The sequence below is a fragment of the Pempheris klunzingeri genome, chromosome 1 (genome assembly GCF_042242105.1).
Source record: "Pempheris klunzingeri isolate RE-2024b chromosome 1, fPemKlu1.hap1, whole genome shotgun sequence".
Classification (NCBI taxonomy): Eukaryota; Metazoa; Chordata; class Actinopteri; order Acropomatiformes; family Pempheridae; genus Pempheris; species Pempheris klunzingeri.
In genome coordinates this window covers 12,150,186-12,166,040 of record NC_092012.1, presented here as the reverse complement: position 1 = coordinate 12,166,040, position 15,855 = coordinate 12,150,186, and the positions used below count along the sequence as shown (strand labels likewise).

The 15,855-nt window shown below is 42.4% G+C and overlaps 3 protein-coding genes across 7 annotated transcripts in view; 2 read left to right on the top strand and 1 right to left on the bottom strand.

The window, feature by feature from the left end:
- Nucleotides 1–8,110, top strand: part of cbfa2t3 (CBFA2/RUNX1 partner transcriptional co-repressor 3) — a 41,468-nt gene extending 33,358 nt beyond the window's left edge. For 4 of the 5 annotated variants that reach the window (XM_070849738.1, XM_070849623.1, XM_070849812.1 and 1 more), the window contains exons 11-12: nucleotides 1,470–1,660; nucleotides 2,213–8,110. In XM_070849738.1, the coding sequence (XP_070705839.1) occupies nucleotides 1,470–1,660; nucleotides 2,213–2,596 (575 nt within the window). In that variant the 3' untranslated portion in view covers nucleotides 2,597–8,110. The remainder of the gene's footprint in view (nucleotides 1–1,469; nucleotides 1,661–2,212) is intronic. The other variant, XR_011585645.1, reaches the window with a different exon arrangement.
- Nucleotides 8,111–9,900: 1,790 nt separating this feature from the next.
- pabpn1l (PABPN1 like, cytoplasmic) lies at nucleotides 9,901–13,289 on the top strand. Its single transcript, XM_070835311.1, has 6 exons — nucleotides 9,901–10,043; nucleotides 11,192–11,318; nucleotides 11,843–11,910; nucleotides 11,998–12,104; nucleotides 12,206–12,293; nucleotides 12,872–13,289. The coding sequence occupies exons 1-6, from the start codon at nucleotides 9,972–9,974 to the stop codon at nucleotides 13,199–13,201; spliced, it is 792 nt and encodes a 263-aa protein (XP_070691412.1). The 5' UTR covers nucleotides 9,901–9,971; the 3' UTR covers nucleotides 13,202–13,289.
- A 319-nt stretch (nucleotides 13,290–13,608) lies between these two features.
- Nucleotides 13,609–15,411, bottom strand: trappc2l (trafficking protein particle complex subunit 2L). Its single transcript, XM_070833678.1, has 5 exons — nucleotides 15,331–15,411; nucleotides 14,840–15,012; nucleotides 14,370–14,457; nucleotides 13,876–13,955; nucleotides 13,609–13,774 (listed from the first exon to the last, which is right to left on the bottom strand). The coding sequence occupies exons 1-5, from the start codon at nucleotides 15,361–15,363 to the stop codon at nucleotides 13,729–13,731; spliced, it is 420 nt and encodes a 139-aa protein (XP_070689779.1). The 5' UTR covers nucleotides 15,364–15,411; the 3' UTR covers nucleotides 13,609–13,728.
- Between the last annotated feature and the right edge of the window lie 444 nt (nucleotides 15,412–15,855).

Below are 15,855 nucleotides of genomic sequence, written 5' to 3'. Positions count from 1 at the left end.
GATCTGAAGTGTGAAAAAGCAGACAGAAATAACACGTCTCAGGGACTTGCCAAATCCCTGTGGAATTAAAACGTTAATATTGCTGCCCCCGTGTTTTCCATTAAGTGCTAATTGCCCCAGCATCTGCTATGCAGTCTCCTTGATAAGAATTAATTAAATTTGCAAACTAATCTTAGTGGTGCATGCATTAGGCCAGATAATTGAGAAGCTTGGGATAATGCAGATAGTGTTTGCGAGGGATAGAAGAAAGAGTAGGAGGAGGGGTGTAAGAAAAGGAAAAAAGGAGCAGAAATGAAATGAAGGATAAAGGTAGAAACGGGATGAGGGAAAGCATTGAGACATGTGTCTGTGACTGTATGTTGACAGGACTGACAGAATACCAACTTTTTAGTATATTGGCATGTGCACACATGCACACACACACACACACAGACATACATGCAGTCACAGTCCCTTGCCTATCTTTTTGCACAGTAGTTTGAAATAAATGGTGTGGAGCGGCGAGGGAAAAGTGACAGTTATTTATGAGTTCCCCCTCAAACAAACACTGACTGGAGGAAATGGGGAGCAGTTGAAAGAACAATATCAGTCTCACCTTCTACTTGGTTGGCCTAATACACCTGGAGAGCCACTTGTATGTGTGTCATTTGCGTTTTGGTGTGCGTGTGCTTCTACTCTTCTACATCTGGAGGAGAAGGAAATCATATCATCTTTAAAAATGTTTGATTGCAGAAGAAAATGATATTTTAGATGTGATCACACAACATCACAGCAAACCACATTAGCATTTGATTAATAAATAGTGTATATTTGGCAACCTATTTCACAGGTGTATAAATCCTTTTGAGAAATCATGTACTGTACATTTGCTGTGAGGCCAATAATGAAAGATGGCAAAATGTAATCACTCCTACCTCTCACTGAGAAGGGACTGCGGGAAGTTTCTATTTTAGACTGCCATCTGGAAAGGAGTCTACACACCTGCCTGTTGTAAAAACACAGCCTCCTCACTCATACAGTTTGTGCTTGTGCAGAGAGAACAAAAGGCCCCATGATAAAATCTACATTATAGGAAGCCCTGCAAAGAGATATGCATTCCCGCTGGTTGGGAAATAATTCACTCTTCACTGTAAACAATTTCTGTTCAAATTATTCTCATGACAAGATGATCATGCAAACAGGGAATCCCAGGATGTTGGATGAGCAGCCAACTTGGTGACAAAACTTTGGGGACATCTGCTGTTGTCAGCACTTGGAAATTATTGTGGCCAGACGTGTTTGAATTAATTATTGAAGTCTGGCTTTTTCCCTTTTCTGGCAGAAAGTTTTAAATCTTGAATGATGTACATCTGTTCGCTGAGATACAACAAGATGGCAGCTTAAAGAGCCTCAATAAAGGATGACCTAGCAGGCAGGATGGGACGCTGGTCATAGGCACCAACACCTCTCTCTCTCTTTCTTTCTCTCAGAGGAGGCAGTGAATGAAGTTAAGCGGCAGGCGATGTCAGAGCTGCAGAAGGCCGTGTCGGACGCTGAAAGGAAGGCTCACGAGATGATCTCAGCCGAACGCTCTAAAATGGAAAGAGCGCTGGCCGAGGCCAAGAGGCAAGCCTCTGAGGATGCACTAACAGTAATCAACCAGCAGGAGGACTCCAGTGAAGTGAGTATCACAGACCCGCCATTCACATTTTGCCCCCATTCTCCGCCCTCTTCTTCTTTAGTTCCTCAGTCGCTCACTCCTCGGGTTCCTTTTCAACACTCTCTTGCTCTTCCCATTACCCTTCACTTTGTTCCCTTTATCCTCTAAGTTATCCTGTATTGTGTAATCCATGCAGCTGGCTGCCGTTGGTTTGGTGCTGCACCATGTTGTCATCATTAAGGCTGAAGCAGCCCAGTTGTCTGTGTACATAAAAGCAGACAGACCCAGATGGTTAGAGCAGAGTGCCAGGCTGAAGCCATTACAGAGCAGTTGACCACCACCTGCTGGTAACACAAACCAGTGGCGTTGGACCATAATTTAAAGCCTTCAAATCAAATCTCAATGCAAAGAGTAACAGGATAAATGAGGATCAGACAGATAAACTAGATCGGAAACATGCTGTATTTTAGGTTTCACTGTACATTTATGTTAGAAAGAGAAGCTTCTCTGCTACACTGGGACAAAAAAGAGACTTATTTTTATCAACCCACTCTCTCCCCACTGTCTCAACAGAGCTGCTGGAACTGCGGGAGGAAAGCCAGTGAGACGTGCAGCGGCTGCAACACGGCTCGCTACTGCGGCTCCTTCTGCCAACACAAAGACTGGGAGAAGCACCACCATGTCTGTGGTCAAGGCCTGCAGGGGCTGCCAGGGGGCAGCAGTGTCCCTCTAGGCACCCCGTCCTCCAACTCCTCAGCGTCCTCCGGTGCGCCCCCCACCCACTCGGAGAGCACCCCCCCAGGACCCCTGTCCCTGGCAGGCCAGAGCAGTCTTGCTGGAGGGGCTGGCAGTGGCAGTGGAAGTGTCTCTGCCAGCCCCAAGGAGAGCAGTTCCAGCAGTGCCTCTCGCTCCACAACCCCAGCTACCCCCGCCCTACTGGATGCCACCTCTCGCTGATGTCTGACCCTTGTCCCTTCCCTTCGTACTGACGCGACAGTGCCCACACTCCACACAAAACCAAACTGAGGAATCTTCATCGCACACTGCTCCCTCTCCTCCTTCCACTTCAGCCCCCTCTTATCCTAAGCTCTTCTGAAAATCTTCTCGCTACCTGATGATAGACTGGTTTTTTCTCAACTTGTCACGTTCCCCCCAAAAATACTTTTTCTGTCTTTGTCTCATACACAACCACAGCCACAAATACAAAGATTCCAGCCTGGGGTTCAGTGTAGTGGAAAGCATGAAAAGTGTCTCCTATCTCTGTGTTCGGTCACAGAAACATATCAGATGTGTTTGCTTGAAAACATGAGCTTTGACTTGAAGACGTGACTAAGATGTGCCCTCAGTAATGTAAACGCGTTAAATACTGTCCGCATGAGGACGCAAGACAAGGACTGTGGTAAGGCAACATTGATGGTGGGATGACGAGGCTGATTAGCACTTGGATTGGATTTCCCTTTAATTTAGCACCAATGAGAGAACAGCACGCAGCCCTGAGATGTGCACTACCAGTCCAAACAGTTCACTGATGTGGCATGTACTCTACAGTGTCCTAATGGAGACAGGGAAGGAACATAATACCTTTTTTTCAAATGGATGAGGGAAGAGGAAAAAAACCTGCAATGCGATTATTTTCCTCAGAAACAGCTTATTATTTATTAAATGTTTCTTTCTGGCTTTAAGGGAAAATAAAGAAAAGTCCAAATATTCTAAATAAAGAATAATAGTGATGATGCGGATGCTGATGATGATAACGATATTGATATGAAAATAAATAAATTTTAAACTGCTAACTACCTTGCTAGCGAGCCAAGAAAATCTACACCGGACTCACCTCTCTGCACCATTGTGAACCCAAATGAATTCAAAGATGACATGATGACATGATCCAAACCTTTGTATTACACTGCCAAAGTGAGTAAGTAAGCGATAAGGAGAAGCACTCATCTTATAACCAAACGCAAAGCAACATCACCTCCTCAGCAGATAAGCCAGCCCTGAGAGGACCAGGCTGCAGAGAAGCTGCAGAACGGGACCCAGAGATAGTCAGACATTTAAAAAAAAAAAAACTGTGACCTCCTTTGATCTGCAGCTGCCTCCTGCAGTCTGGACAAAAGTACAGCGATTCCTCAGTGATGGCCCAGACTAGTGAATAAGGACAATGCTGTGAACTTGCCTACAAGAAAGACTTGATGAAATGGATGGAAACCCTGCCACAGTGTGATTTTTTTGTGAATGGTTACAGAGAGGACAGAGAGGAAAAAAAAAGAGGAAAGGAAAAGCTACACAGCCTCAAAGGAGATGAAGATACATTAATGGCAACGGAGCTGCCAAAAAACCTCAAAACAAGCTTGAAAACATTGTCGAAGAAGGCATTGCATACCGCGGAAACGTATGGGATGATTGTTTGTAAGTTGTTTTTTTAAAGCTCCGCAACGAGGAGATATTTCAAGGAATTGCTGTTACCTTTACATTCACTCCCTCCTTTTCCAAAGCATGATAAACAGATGAAAGAGCCTAGTAAAGGGCGGTGTAGACTTGGTTCTCCTCTCTCTTTCTACCTCCCCTCACCCCACACCTCCCTTCTACGCTCTTCCCCGATTACTTGACTCAAGTCTGCCCCTGACCCCAGTCTGCTTTGGCCAGAGCCTCAGAGCAGTCACGTGGGAAGGGTTTGAACCTGCTTGTAGATATTGTTCCTCTTTTCAAATTTCAAATATGTCTCTTGTCACTGATGTCCATATGTGCTGCCCTTGTGTATATCCAGAAAGATTGACTTTGTTTTGGTTTTGTTACTTTTCATTTTCCTCCTTTAAGTTCGGGCTGAGCAGTGAAGTCAGAGCAAGGACACTCGTATACGAGAGGAAGCCCCACATTTTACTTATGGTTTGATTTGTTGTATCTATATTAATGAGATGAAACCCCTCTTGTAGAATATTTTGTATTGCTCGCATTGTAAGACAGTGAGAGGACGGAGGTGCAATATGAAGAGAATTCAGCTACTGAATGGAACCTCAGCAACTGCCCATAGGGTGTCATATAATATAGATACATATAAATATATTTAAAGTAACATCAGTAACTTAATGTGAATGTACATAGTATTTAAAGAGGTCCAAAAATGTGTTTGCCAAATAACAGAAACCTTTAAAGTTTAATGTCCAGAATATGATTTTCTCACAGTACATTTGTTTCTCAAATTTGTTAATTTTCCTTTTTCTCTCATACAATTTTCACTCAAATCAAAGTGTCATGTGACCCTGAGTGGAGGAGACTGTTGGTAACAGAGGTAAAATGGCTCCATATAGGACCACGACACATGTAGCTGAAAACGGATGAAAACAGACTAAGGGTGGATGGACACTACGAGACCTTCAGAACATTTTCTGAAAGAATTAATTTTCTTGGTGTTTCGTTTTAATCTGCTTAAACTTGGTTGCTGTGGCGAAGTTGGGACTAAATTATGTCATTGTCGTGTGCTTCATTCACCCCGGGTCAGTTCACATCCTGCAGGAGGGGACTCAACAGTGTGTATTATGAAGAAAAAAGCCCAAATATAAATATCATAGTCTGAAAAAAAGAAAAAAGTGGTGGCTCCGTTTCAAATGAAGTCCCTTCACACCAAATTTAGGAATTCGCATACTTGATATATCATGTCAAGTGTTCTGTTTCTTGCCACTGTGGTGACCCTCTCTCTCTCTCTCTCTCTTTCTCTTTCTCTCTCTCTCTCTCTCTTGGTCCTCATCAACCTGTGTGTGTGTGGTTAGGAGTGTTTGTTTCCCCAAAGGTGCAGGACAAGCCATTACTGTAGAATTAAGTGATACGCCAGTGTTAAGCTACAGTAAACCTCAAAACTAATTTTAACACCCAATCTTTGAACTATTGTTTTTAACTGATTATTGTTCAATTGTGGAGATGCAATTTTGAGCATAAGCTGCAGACCTGGGGCAGGTCTTTATTTCCAAGGCCAAGAGAGTAGCCTCAACTCTTTAGGTTTACTTTATTTTATTTCTTTCAGCCCTTCCCATATGCTCCAGCAATATGATCACCTCTGTTAAACACATGTACGTTAAACATTTTCAAGGCCTCTGCCTAAAGCATCAGAGGGCCTGTAGCTCATACAAATGCTATAGAGATCATTGTAAACCCGCCATGGTTGGCCTCATACACACTTGGACCAAACTTGGGACAAAAAAAATTGGTCATTTTCTTTTTGTTCATCAACAGATGGATAAAGTGAATCTTTTTTGGACTATCTGAGACCTATAATTCAAATGGGATACGCTGCAAGGTACCCCTGCATCCGTGTGTAGCATTTCTGTATGTGTGTTATAGTTACCTGGATATGGCGACGACCTCAGCCTTTTTGCGTCCTTTGCCCCCTATGTCTAATTCCTCCACCACTACCACAGACCACTCTTCATAACGCCCACCCTCCCCCACCCCCCCATTACCCCATCATACAAGCTACCTCCTGTGACCATACAGCTAACCACCAGGAGAGGTTGACCTGGACTTTGAAAAGCTGGGCTGAGAGCAGACACGGAAACGCACATTCAAAAGGGATCATGTGAATCTGACTGGAAATTATTCAAATTTAAGCGTTGAAAGGAACTGCCATTAGTAGACCTATGTAGTAGAATACTTATTCTCATCAGACCTCATCCCACTAACCAAACCGATACTGCTGGAATTTAATAACAGGCACACGTACAATCCAACCCGCATATTACTCAACAGAACACAGAAGCAACCATGACATGCCATTTGTTGTCCAAAACCAATAAAAGCACAGACCAAAGTACTCCTGCATTGCCATAGAAGGCTTTGACATGGTGTGTATTGACAGACCAGAATAATGAGGTTAGAAGCTCCACTACATCAGTTAACCAAAGTGTCTGATATACACACAGTCAGGGCACAAGGGTGAAGAGCACGCTCGACAACCCGGCTGAGTCTCAAACATGTAGAATTCTTATTCAAGCAATCAAAGCGCTTGTTGTCTACATGTTGAATAGTGCTTCTGTGAAAATAATAGAAGCATCTCCTTTGGATAAGCCTACTGATTGCGTGTTCTTACAGTTACAAAGCCTTGCAGAGATCAAATGAATACGTGGTGAGTGTATATTTGTGTGTGGATGGTGGTATGTGTGTTTTTGTAGAAAAAAGAAAAAAAAAGAAAAAGAAATCCTTTTTGTTTGCGCGTCTCTGTACAAACTACTACTTGAAACCTTCAGAGCTTTAATGAAACATCCCAGACAGACTACAGTGGCAGATCGATTCACAATATGTAGCAGCGGCTTTGTTCAGTGAAATACCGTGTCTGCGCACAGTATCCACACCCAAACAACATTGCAATGACAGTTCCATTCAACTCTAATGTACTTTGCTTGTGCCTCCTTGTCTGCAAGTAAGCCCTCAGACGAACTAAACAAAAGCCAAACCCAATAGACTTGTTTTAAATGACCAAAATACAACCAAAAGCTACAACTTTCTTCTTCAGATTTCACTTTGGTTAAGGTTTTAGTGTTATGTCCCAGAATTATCCAACCTCAGCGTGGTCGATTGTGTTGGACAGGTCCTACAATATCCGGAGCTGTAGAGGAAATGGCAAACTGTCCTTGACTTAGATTCTCCCTCCTTATTTCACCGGACAGGATACAAAAGATCAGATGAAAGCTCTGTTCAGCCAGGAGTAGGATCCATTAAGTCATGACACCAATGAGATTGGTGCCAATGTGTCATATACTTTTGTCTCTGAAGATATTATAGATGGCAAACGCATAAGGGCTCTGCTGTTGTGAATACCATCCAAGGGTCTCTGAACACTTTACATCAGCCACTTTTCTATTTGTTTAACTGTGTACATGATATGGGCAAAACGCATGTTTAGAAAAGACAAATATTAGCAGGTTGGAATTTGTCCCTCCCTGCTCCAACCAGTAACTCTACCAATGACGTTTCAAGGCTCATCTGATGTGATGGTGACACATCCTTCCTGTGAAACAGGCACTGATGAATAGCTACAGTAGAAAGCTAAAGTGGCAAACAGTGGATACAGCACTTGTTTTCCCAAAAGCCATGGCTCAGGATGGTCCCGTTTTTACCTTTACATAAATTGAAAAAAAAAAAGGGTTTATGGTTTTATATGTGTAGGGAAACATTCTATACTGTATTGTGCAATACATTATTACAGAAAAAACATGTTTCTGTAGGAAAGGTTGGCGCTTTGAAGATCTTTCTCCTTTTGTTTTATTTCCCTCTTCAAAAGGTCCTGTTGGCGTTTTTAGATGAAGTTAACTGTGCCAGAAGAATTAAACTCTGATTTGTATTTATTTCTTGCATGCTTTCCTCCCTGTTGCTAATACCGCTCTTTAACTGTTCGCTCTGTTGGATGTGTGAAGCTGTAAAACATTCTAATTCAGGTTATTGTCTGTGTTGAACAATGTAACTGTGTAATTAAAACATGAAATGAAGTATTCATCACTCTTGTTGCTTTTCTTCTTTACACGCAGGCATATCAGGCACAACATCCTTACAAAAGGAAAATTATCCTTTGTTATGGACTCATTATCAACGCAAAGTTATTATGTAAACGTCAATAGTCATATGAATGCATTCCCTCATGTCTACAGAAATATAATAGTCGCAGATCAAAATGGCATACTGGAAAAACAATGTAGCTATTCAATTTCAAAGATAATCCAGCAGTGCATATACTTTTACAAAAACATTATTAATTATAAATACCTCACACATAAATTACAAACTCACTCATTGTCTTTGACCTCATATGATCGTCACGTATATTTACAATTTAAAAGATGCTTTAAAACAGTATATCCATCCACACATATACAGATTTTATTTGATCTAATTACATGAACATTCTGGGCAGGCTTTTTAATCTCTTAAACTTTAACAACCTAACGGTGACTCAGTCATTACAAACTCATGGTGTTTAGGAAAACTCTGTTTAAACCCACACGATGTTACTTTAAACTGATACCAAATATGGTAGGATACATTCTGGAGAAAATGCACCCAAATGACTAAATATATGAGATACTAGAAGACAGATGGAAAACTGCGATACTTCCAACCCAAAGTTAGCTATGGGGGAGATAAAAGGGGAAAACTGGACGGGTGAATAAACTTCACAGAGTGATTAAGTAAACTCTTTTCCTACTTCCTCTGCTTCAAAAAATAATTACATTGTAAAATTCCTGTTAGTCAAAACCTGCAATACCCCTTCGTGCATATATATATATATATATATGCACGAATATATATATATATATGTATATGGCTCGTGCACCACACGGTGCAAGGACCATCTTGAAATGCATGACATTATTCTTATTCGTATTATTATATGTATGTACTTTTTGTACAAATAAATCAAACTTTTGAGGGCCTAAACATGCATGAAAACTTTGCATGCACATCAGAAGTGGTGAAAAATTAGCTGTTTAAATTGTAGCTGTTGTCATATTCACATATAATAAACATATCTGTCCGGTGTCAGAAGGTTTGTGGTTTTCTAATATCTGAGCGTCAGGTTTCTTAAACACACCTATGGCATTTTTCAAAGAAAACATTTTGACTTGTCACAGTGGGAAATGCACAGTTGCAATTAGATAAGATTAATGATGGCTGAATTCCATTTCGCTGCTTGAGTTTCTCAGCCCTGGTATTTCGCATGCTTGCTCACTATCATGGCTTACGGGGACGCTTGAATAAAGCGCAGCCGTTCTTAGTGTTATTAGTAAAATCTGTGCATTTTCCTACTATAACAAATCCAAATGTCCACAGTGATAAAAGCTTATTATCGCCTCCTTCAGGTACCTTACGTGAAATATGCTAAACTGATTTCTTAAGTTGTGAGTTAGTGGTGATTTTAAATGACCAAGACAAGACTACAAGACAAATACTAATACATTCATTGAAGAAATCCCTTTTGTTTTGGATTAATGTAGATCTTTCCACTTCTTGTTGTAGTTTTAGTGTAAGGGATGAGGTGTGCAAGGGTACAGCTGTGAGGAGGACGGGGGGGGGGGGGGGGGGGGGGGGGTTGATGCGCCACTGGGAGGAAGACACCCCCCCCCCTACAGCGTCTGTCTCACGTGCGCGCCACTGTCAATCAATCCAGCGCGTCATGAGTCTCGTTCACAGGTGATATCTATTAGTTTGGCTCATATGCTGTCAGGTGTCGCTTGTGCGGACCACATACCCGTTTCCTTACTGTGAGAGGATTTTTTTTTTTTTTTACCCCGTGCTGGTGATAGTAGGCTGCAGTCGGCTTTGCAGATGCCATGTTTGAGCAGTGAGCATGGCGGAAAATCATCTGGAGTACGGCTACCTGGAGGGCGAGTCCATCGGGGAGCATTTCGCCGAGGACCCGGTGCGTATCGGTGTGTTTGCAGAGAATCAAATGTGTGCTGTCACGTTCGCTCGTTCGCTCGTTTGCGAAGGGCGATTTATCACGCTGGACAAACACAAGCTATGCCTTGTAGTGCCGCTATTATCACCGATAAACACTGCGCGTAAAGGACGACATCAGTGAGCCGAATCTCGTTTAACGCTATGAGGGACTTGTTCTGCATGGAGCCAGTCTGGTTCACTGCAGGTCTCAGGCTCAAGCGGTGAACAGTGAGCACAGATCGTTATTCAGGAGCTGAAATAACTGATGGTGAAGCCCTGCTTTATGTCTACTGTCCTGTCAGGCCCGCTTGCATGTGATACTGTGACTTGTATCCGTGCAGAATCCAATGTGGTTCAAATTTCGATATATTTTAGTCTGAGTGAGCCACTGTCAACGTCTCTGGGGAGCATTTGCTGCTTTCACAGGTCAATTTTATATAGGCTTTATGGCTCAAAATCACAAATCACAATTTGCCTGAGGGGAGGGGGGGGGGGCTTTACAATCTGTGCAGCACATGACACCCTCTATCCTCAGACCCTTGATTTGGATAAGGAAGCACCCCTCCCCAAAAAAACCTTTTAACTGGGGGGGAAAAATAGAAGAGGAACTAGACCCCAAACTTGTTCGTACACCAGTTTGTTCAGAAATGCACAACATGACCATGTTGACCAAGCAGTTGTTACTCTCTAGTCATTTAATTTCCAGATACCAAATTAATACTTTCAGAAAACAGTTTTGTTGTAATACAGATCAGTAAAAAGCAATATTTGGGTTTTCACTCCGTATCGATAACACAGATGAATTACGGATTACAACCGACAGTGCATAAGGATGTTAGGCCACCAGAGCAGCTTTAATGCTTCGCACATGGACTCCACACATACTTTTGAGGGAACACTGTGCATCCAAAAGATGCTTATTTTGGTGTTTTGATGATCCAAAATCTCCATTGTGTCATTTTCATTCTCGTAGCATTCAGTGACCCCTTAAGCTCTGTATGGACTCATCTTTATCCATAATGTTTCTACATATACATCTCATTCTATGCCCGTCTGGTCTTCTGTGTAGTTTTCTACTTAACTCCACAGTGGCTTCATGTTCTGGTTTCCATGCTTGATGTGTCTCAGGAGCTGGCGGCCATCAAGGCCAGGGTTCAGGAGCTGGAGATGGAAGAAGAGACGGACAGACTGAAGGAGGAGGAGGAGAGGTGTGACGCCACAGAGATGCAGCTCCTGACCAGCAGCCCTCGACCTGGTGAGACAGCTCACGGGTCTAATCCGCCCCGTGGTTTGTTGTTGTGTCACATTGTTGTAAAGCTAAACACTGATTGTGCATCTGCGAAGCCTCGATAGCGTATTCTCGGCCAGGTGTGTGGCATCGCGGCCTCCAGGCAGGTGAGGTAGCCGCGTCCTTCACCATCTGGCCAACACCTGGGACACTTCGCATGTGCCTCATCACTGCCCAATGAGACGAAGCAGTGAGCCCCAGAGAACCAGAAGGGTCCTCTTTGCTGCCTGTGGCTATTTTCTGCCTCTCTGCAACTCCTCATCCCTTTCACCCAACCCCTTCCCCCGCTTTCGGTTCCTCCTCAGAACACAGATGCAATCAGAGGGGAGCCAGATATGTATTGTGAAGGATGATGCAAGAAATCTGTTGGTGAAAGTAATCCTTGTGTTCATTTCACCTGCAGTGACCCCCTGTGTGGACACCACATTCTTTATATTGCATGTGCAAAAGCTGTACATACAATTTTGGTTTTTTTTTTGTTTCCTTCACAGGACCTTTCTACAATATGACCCCTGAAGAAAGGATAGACGCAGACAACAGATCAGTCTATGTAGGAAATGTAAGACTGCTGTATTCATCTTTCCTTTTATAGTGAGCATGTTTTTCTTCACGCATCTAATCTGGCACGCCTTTGAACAAATCCCAGGTAGACTATGGAGCCACTGCAGATGAGCTGGAGATCCATTTTAACGGATGTGGCCCAGTCAACAGAGTTACTATCCTGTGTGACCGCTTCTCCGGCCATCCCAAGGGGTGGGTTCAGTTTTTTTTTTTTTTTCCTGTTACAATATAACAATAAGCATGTTGGCATTCAAGTTTATTTCTTGCTGGTTTTCTCTCTTTCTCCTTCACAGTTTTGCTTACATCGAGTTCTCCGATAGAGACTCTGTGCACAGTGCTATTGGTTTGCATGAGACCTTGTTCAGAGGAAGAGTCCTTAAGGTGAGGAGCATTACGCCACATGTCGGTCTTGAAGGAAAAACATAAAACTAGTTGGTTATCGGTCAAATGTCCGCCTACAGCACCCAAGGGCGCTTTGAACATCAGATTTTAGGATAGACAGTCAGGTCGGGTAGAGGTGTGTGTTTGGTCAGGGGATACGGGAAGGTGTGTTTTTAAATTGAGACGTTGATGGATAACACTCAAGTGACGCCCGTACATTTTCTGCAGTTTGGCACTTCCTCTTATCGTGACTCATCATTATCTCTCCTTTTTGAATACAAAAATGCCATGTGGTCCTGTGTAACTGCAGATAACTGTACTCGCTGTTTGGAAGTAGAAACAAACCTCACTTAATTTTCACTCCGGTACTGCTCATTTTTAAATGGAGTCACTCGCAGCACCCGCTTCAGTTTTCATTTTCTTCGACTTAAACTGGCCTCTTAAATGCATTAGAAGACATTTGTTTTTTTTCCATTCTATTGCTGTTGAATAGCAAACATGGCATTTCTTTAAACACTGATCAGTTGTCCTGAACAGCGCAGAAAAAAAACCCCAAAAACTTGTTCTTTGGTTTGCAGGTAATGCCCAAGAGGACCAACATGCCAGGCATAAGCACCACAGACAGGGGAGGACACCGAGGTAGCCACTCCAGAGGCAGAGGCCGTGGCTACCGTCCACCCCGATACCAGAACGGCTCTCGAGGCAGGTTCCGGTACCAGTCAACCAGGCCACAACATCAAACACCTCACCCTTACTACGGAGGCCCCCCAGTGGGGAAGAGACAGTGGGGACACATGGACTACCATGAACAGATGCCCAAACGTTACCCTTGTCTTCTCCTCATCACCCCACCGTCGGAGGAGCTGGGTGCAGGATCGAGTGGACAGCACTACCCTCAACAGCGCTAGCAACACCCACGGCATACACACTTAAGTGGGTGAATAGAACTGATCATTTTAAAGATTTGTTTCGAGGCATTACTGAGTCCAACATCAGAGCGAGAGAAGACAGAATGGACAGCACAGATGACTCTCTAAGTTGCGTCCCTTCATCTTTTAAGTAGCTGAGATGTGAAGACTGGGGTCAGGTGTTGCATTTTAAGCTTATGTTGCTGTGAATGCATGGGACAATCCTCAAATTGTTATGCATTTTGCGTCTCTTACCATTTTTACAAATGATGCGAATGTATTGTGTTGCTGCCTGCAATGTTTAAATCCTCCCATTGTATAACTTATAAGTTCTTTGCTATGTAAGTGAATGAATAAATAAAACAATGATTCAATGCTCCGCTTGTAGTAAACTGACACACATGCAGTGATTTTACAACAATTCAGATTTATTACTTATGTTTCAATAATCAAGGCAACATGTAAACAAAATTAGGATCAGGGGTGTTCTGTACAGTGGAGGCTCAGGAGAAAGGGTGGAAGGGACATCAGCCAGTTTGCACCATCATCCCAGATACGATGCCATCGAAGGCCCTGGAGAATGATGGGGAACAATTAAACCCTGCTAAATTAGGAAAAAATGGGTGATGTGTATATACATTTTTTTGTGAAATATCAAATTTTCACTAACTCACTTTGACTGAATGGGGTCCCCAGGATTGTGGAATGGGTTGCACATTACGTCGGTAAAAGAATTGTGTAATTTTCGGAACATCTGGAACAGAGCGAGTTACTGCTTTGAATGAATGAAATTGCTGATCAAATTATATTGTGGGGTCACGTGTGCATGCTCAACCTCAATTCTAATTGAGGTTTCTTTGTATAAAATGTGTGGTAAAGACTCTGCACTAGGGGCAGCACTGATAAATAGCCCAGATAACTGCAATGAAAAAAAAAAAATGTAGAAAAGCTCTTCATACATGGAAAACAGGTCATTAAGGTGAAACAATGTGAGAGACTGAGATATCGCTTTTTTTGTTGGGTCATAAAATGAAAGATGAGGTATACAGCAACCAGGTATAATTCAGCACAAGTACACATACTAAGTCTGTAAATGAATACTGAACAACATAAATGTAGCTTGTGTTTGATTATGATTAGACATACAATCAATTCATGGTCAACTTACACTTCTAATTTCATTGTCCCGTAATGATGTATTCGACGAGTCCACGACAATGACAAACTTCACCTTGGAGTTGGTTACATACCCATATCTAGTTTACCAGTTAAGATTGATTAGTTTCTACTGTAAGAGACCATTTTATACCCTATATCACATATCAACGATTCTCATACATCTAAACATCCAAACTTAAACTTCCCTACAACAACAAGAGAAATGCAATGATCTAAATGTCTGGGAAACATGTACATGAGAATTTCAGCATCTTTCTTGATTAGCAGAGGTGTGTACGTTTAGCTAAGTCCCTAAAATGTAATGAAGATGTGTCAGCAATCTTGTTAAAAACTTAATTAACCTGAGATCACAGTCTAAATCCTGTAAAAGAAGGCTGATCTGATTAAATGATAGGGGAAGCACTTGCCTTGTGGGCTTTCCTAACCCTTTAAACCTTTAAAACAGAAACCCAAGGATACACTTTGTAGTCTTCAGTGGGATAGAGCAGACCCAGGTACAGCTCCCTCTGGTCTCCCAAAGATTTGCCCACAGCTGAGATCTTCTCCTCCACCACATCCAGGGAGGTGTGCACTGTGTAGTGAAACTTCAGCTCATTTTGAGTGGGCACACTGCGGATATACAGCGGGTAGTTCTGGGGGGGGAAGGATATCAAATAGTCAGACACACAACAACGAACCTGTTTAAAAGCCCAACGTTTGAACCACTTGCACAAAGCCTCGTCAACTATGCGGAAAATTGTAGCAGCAGCTAGAATTACCCTAAAATAATGCTAACGTTGTTAGCTGCTTACGCTAGCTCTGTTTGTTATTTCCACCTGCTGGACCTTCGGGTTTAAAAAAAAAAAAGAAAGCTGGCATTTCCTTAGAGGCGATTATATGATTACGGCGAATATTTTAACATTAAAAAACAGACTGTGGCTAAAACCTGAAGCATTTAACAACAGCATTACCTCTTTAGCGATCACTGCTATGCACACCGCCATGTTAGTGTTCCTCCTCGGAGCTGTCAGATGCTGTCACGTGATGAAGCGCATTCAGGTGCTGTTGGAAAAGTGGCAACACAGATGAGCACCACGTATTATACACACTGGGTATTCTGGCCCCATTATTCATATATTATTTATATTGTTAGTCTATAACTTTACTGACCAAAATCATCTTGTTATATCGTCTATTTGTTTTAATTCCTTCCGATGGATGTTGACGCTCTCACCATTTACCAGACGCTCCTGAATGCACCACATGCTAAGGAACAATTTTACGGTTATTTACAGTTTAACGATTTAATCCTAATAAATCTTAATATATAACGCTATTACATTAATGGCTTATCTACATAAAAAAAAAAAAAACAATTTTAGCTAAAATGAATTAAAAACCAATATTAATTCAAGCAAACGTCTCCTCACAAACGCTCCATTGTGTATGCGCAAGTGTTGCGCCGAAGACTCGCTCGAAGGCAAACAAACCACTTC